General features: G+C 49.1%; 1 protein-coding gene across 1 annotated transcript; it reads right to left on the bottom strand.

Moving 5' to 3' along the window:
- Positions 1-8: 8 nt before the first annotated feature.
- LOC121938344 (keratin, type I cytoskeletal 13-like) lies at positions 9-1,191 on the bottom strand (the record flags this gene model as incomplete). Its single annotated transcript, XM_042481606.1, has 4 exons — positions 793-1,191; positions 544-626; positions 234-390; positions 9-164 (listed from the first exon to the last, which is right to left on the bottom strand). Coding segments are annotated over exons 1-4 (795 nt in total), but the record flags the coding sequence as incomplete, so codon positions are not given.
- Between the last annotated feature and the right edge of the window lie 5 nt (positions 1,192-1,196).

The following is a 1,196-nucleotide window of genomic DNA, read 5'->3' as shown; positions in this document are numbered from 1 at the left end:
ACCTTAGCCTGGAACCAGGCCTCCAGGTCTCTGCGGTTCTTGCTGGCGACTTGTTCGTAGTGCTCTCTGATTCCAGCCAACACAAAGGACAGGTCCTGCTGAGGAGCAGCGTCCACCTCCACATTCACCTGTCCTCCCATCTGGGCCCTCAGAGCCAGCAGGTCCTGCAGGAGGACACTAGTTAAACTTCTGTCACTCTATCTTTATTTCATTTTTGCTTTCAGTGGTCTTACATCTTCATGGTTCCTCTTCAGCTGAACCAGCTCATCTCTCAGACCTTGCACCTGCATCTCCAGATCTGACCGGGCCAGGGTCAGCTCTTGCAAGACCCTCTTCAACCCGGCGATGTCGGCATCCACTGACTGACGCATGGCCAGCTCATTCTCATACCTGAAAAAAAAACAAGGATGAGCTAAATAAAGTTGCCTCACTGTTGAGATGATGATGGAGAGGGTGCTCAAAAGAACACATTGAATCAGATTATTTTATGTTGTGGTCTTGACACACAATTCATTGTTAAAAAAAATAAAGTCTCAGACTCACTTTACTCTGAAGTCATCAGTGGCCAGCTTGGCGTTGTCGATGGCGAGGATGACGCCAGCGTTTCCACGAGCAGCAAAGTTGATCTGAGAAGTCAAAAAGTTATAACTTTCACTCAGTTTTTAAAAACATAAAGGATTTCTAAAACTCAAACAACCTTAACTGCATTTTAAAACTAAACCTTAAACCTTACATTTAAAACTTACGATCAAAATTTGTAAAAACAAAAAACTTTTTAGTTTGTGTTCTCACCTGGTCCTGCAGGTCTTTGATGCGGACGTTGAAGCTGGTGTGATTGTGAGCCTCTGGCAAGGCTCTGTTCTCCAGGAAATGCCTGATCTTCAGCTCCAGGTCAGCGTTGGCCTTCTCCAGGTTGCGCACCTTGTCCAGGTAAGTGGCCAGGCGGTCATTGAGGTTCTGCATGGTGAATTTCTCGCTGGCAGTTACGTCAACAGCGTTGGCCAGGTCGAATCCACCTGCACCGGCGGAGGAAACGAAGGAGGCCTTGGAGACACGGACTCCAGACCCACCAGCACCTCCGTACACGCTGCCGGCCCCCAGGCTGACTCTTTGGGACACGGCAGGGGCCATGAGAATGGAGCTCCTCATGGGGGATGATTTGTAGCTGCTGCGGCTGGAGAAGGAGGTCATGGCTG

This window comes from Plectropomus leopardus, unplaced genomic scaffold, assembly GCF_008729295.1.
Source record: "Plectropomus leopardus isolate mb unplaced genomic scaffold, YSFRI_Pleo_2.0 unplaced_scaffold29213, whole genome shotgun sequence".
Lineage (NCBI taxonomy): Eukaryota > Metazoa > Chordata > Actinopteri > Perciformes > Serranidae > Plectropomus > Plectropomus leopardus.
The sequence above is the reverse complement of the archived record's forward strand: the minus strand, read 5'-3'. Positions and strand labels throughout refer to the sequence as shown.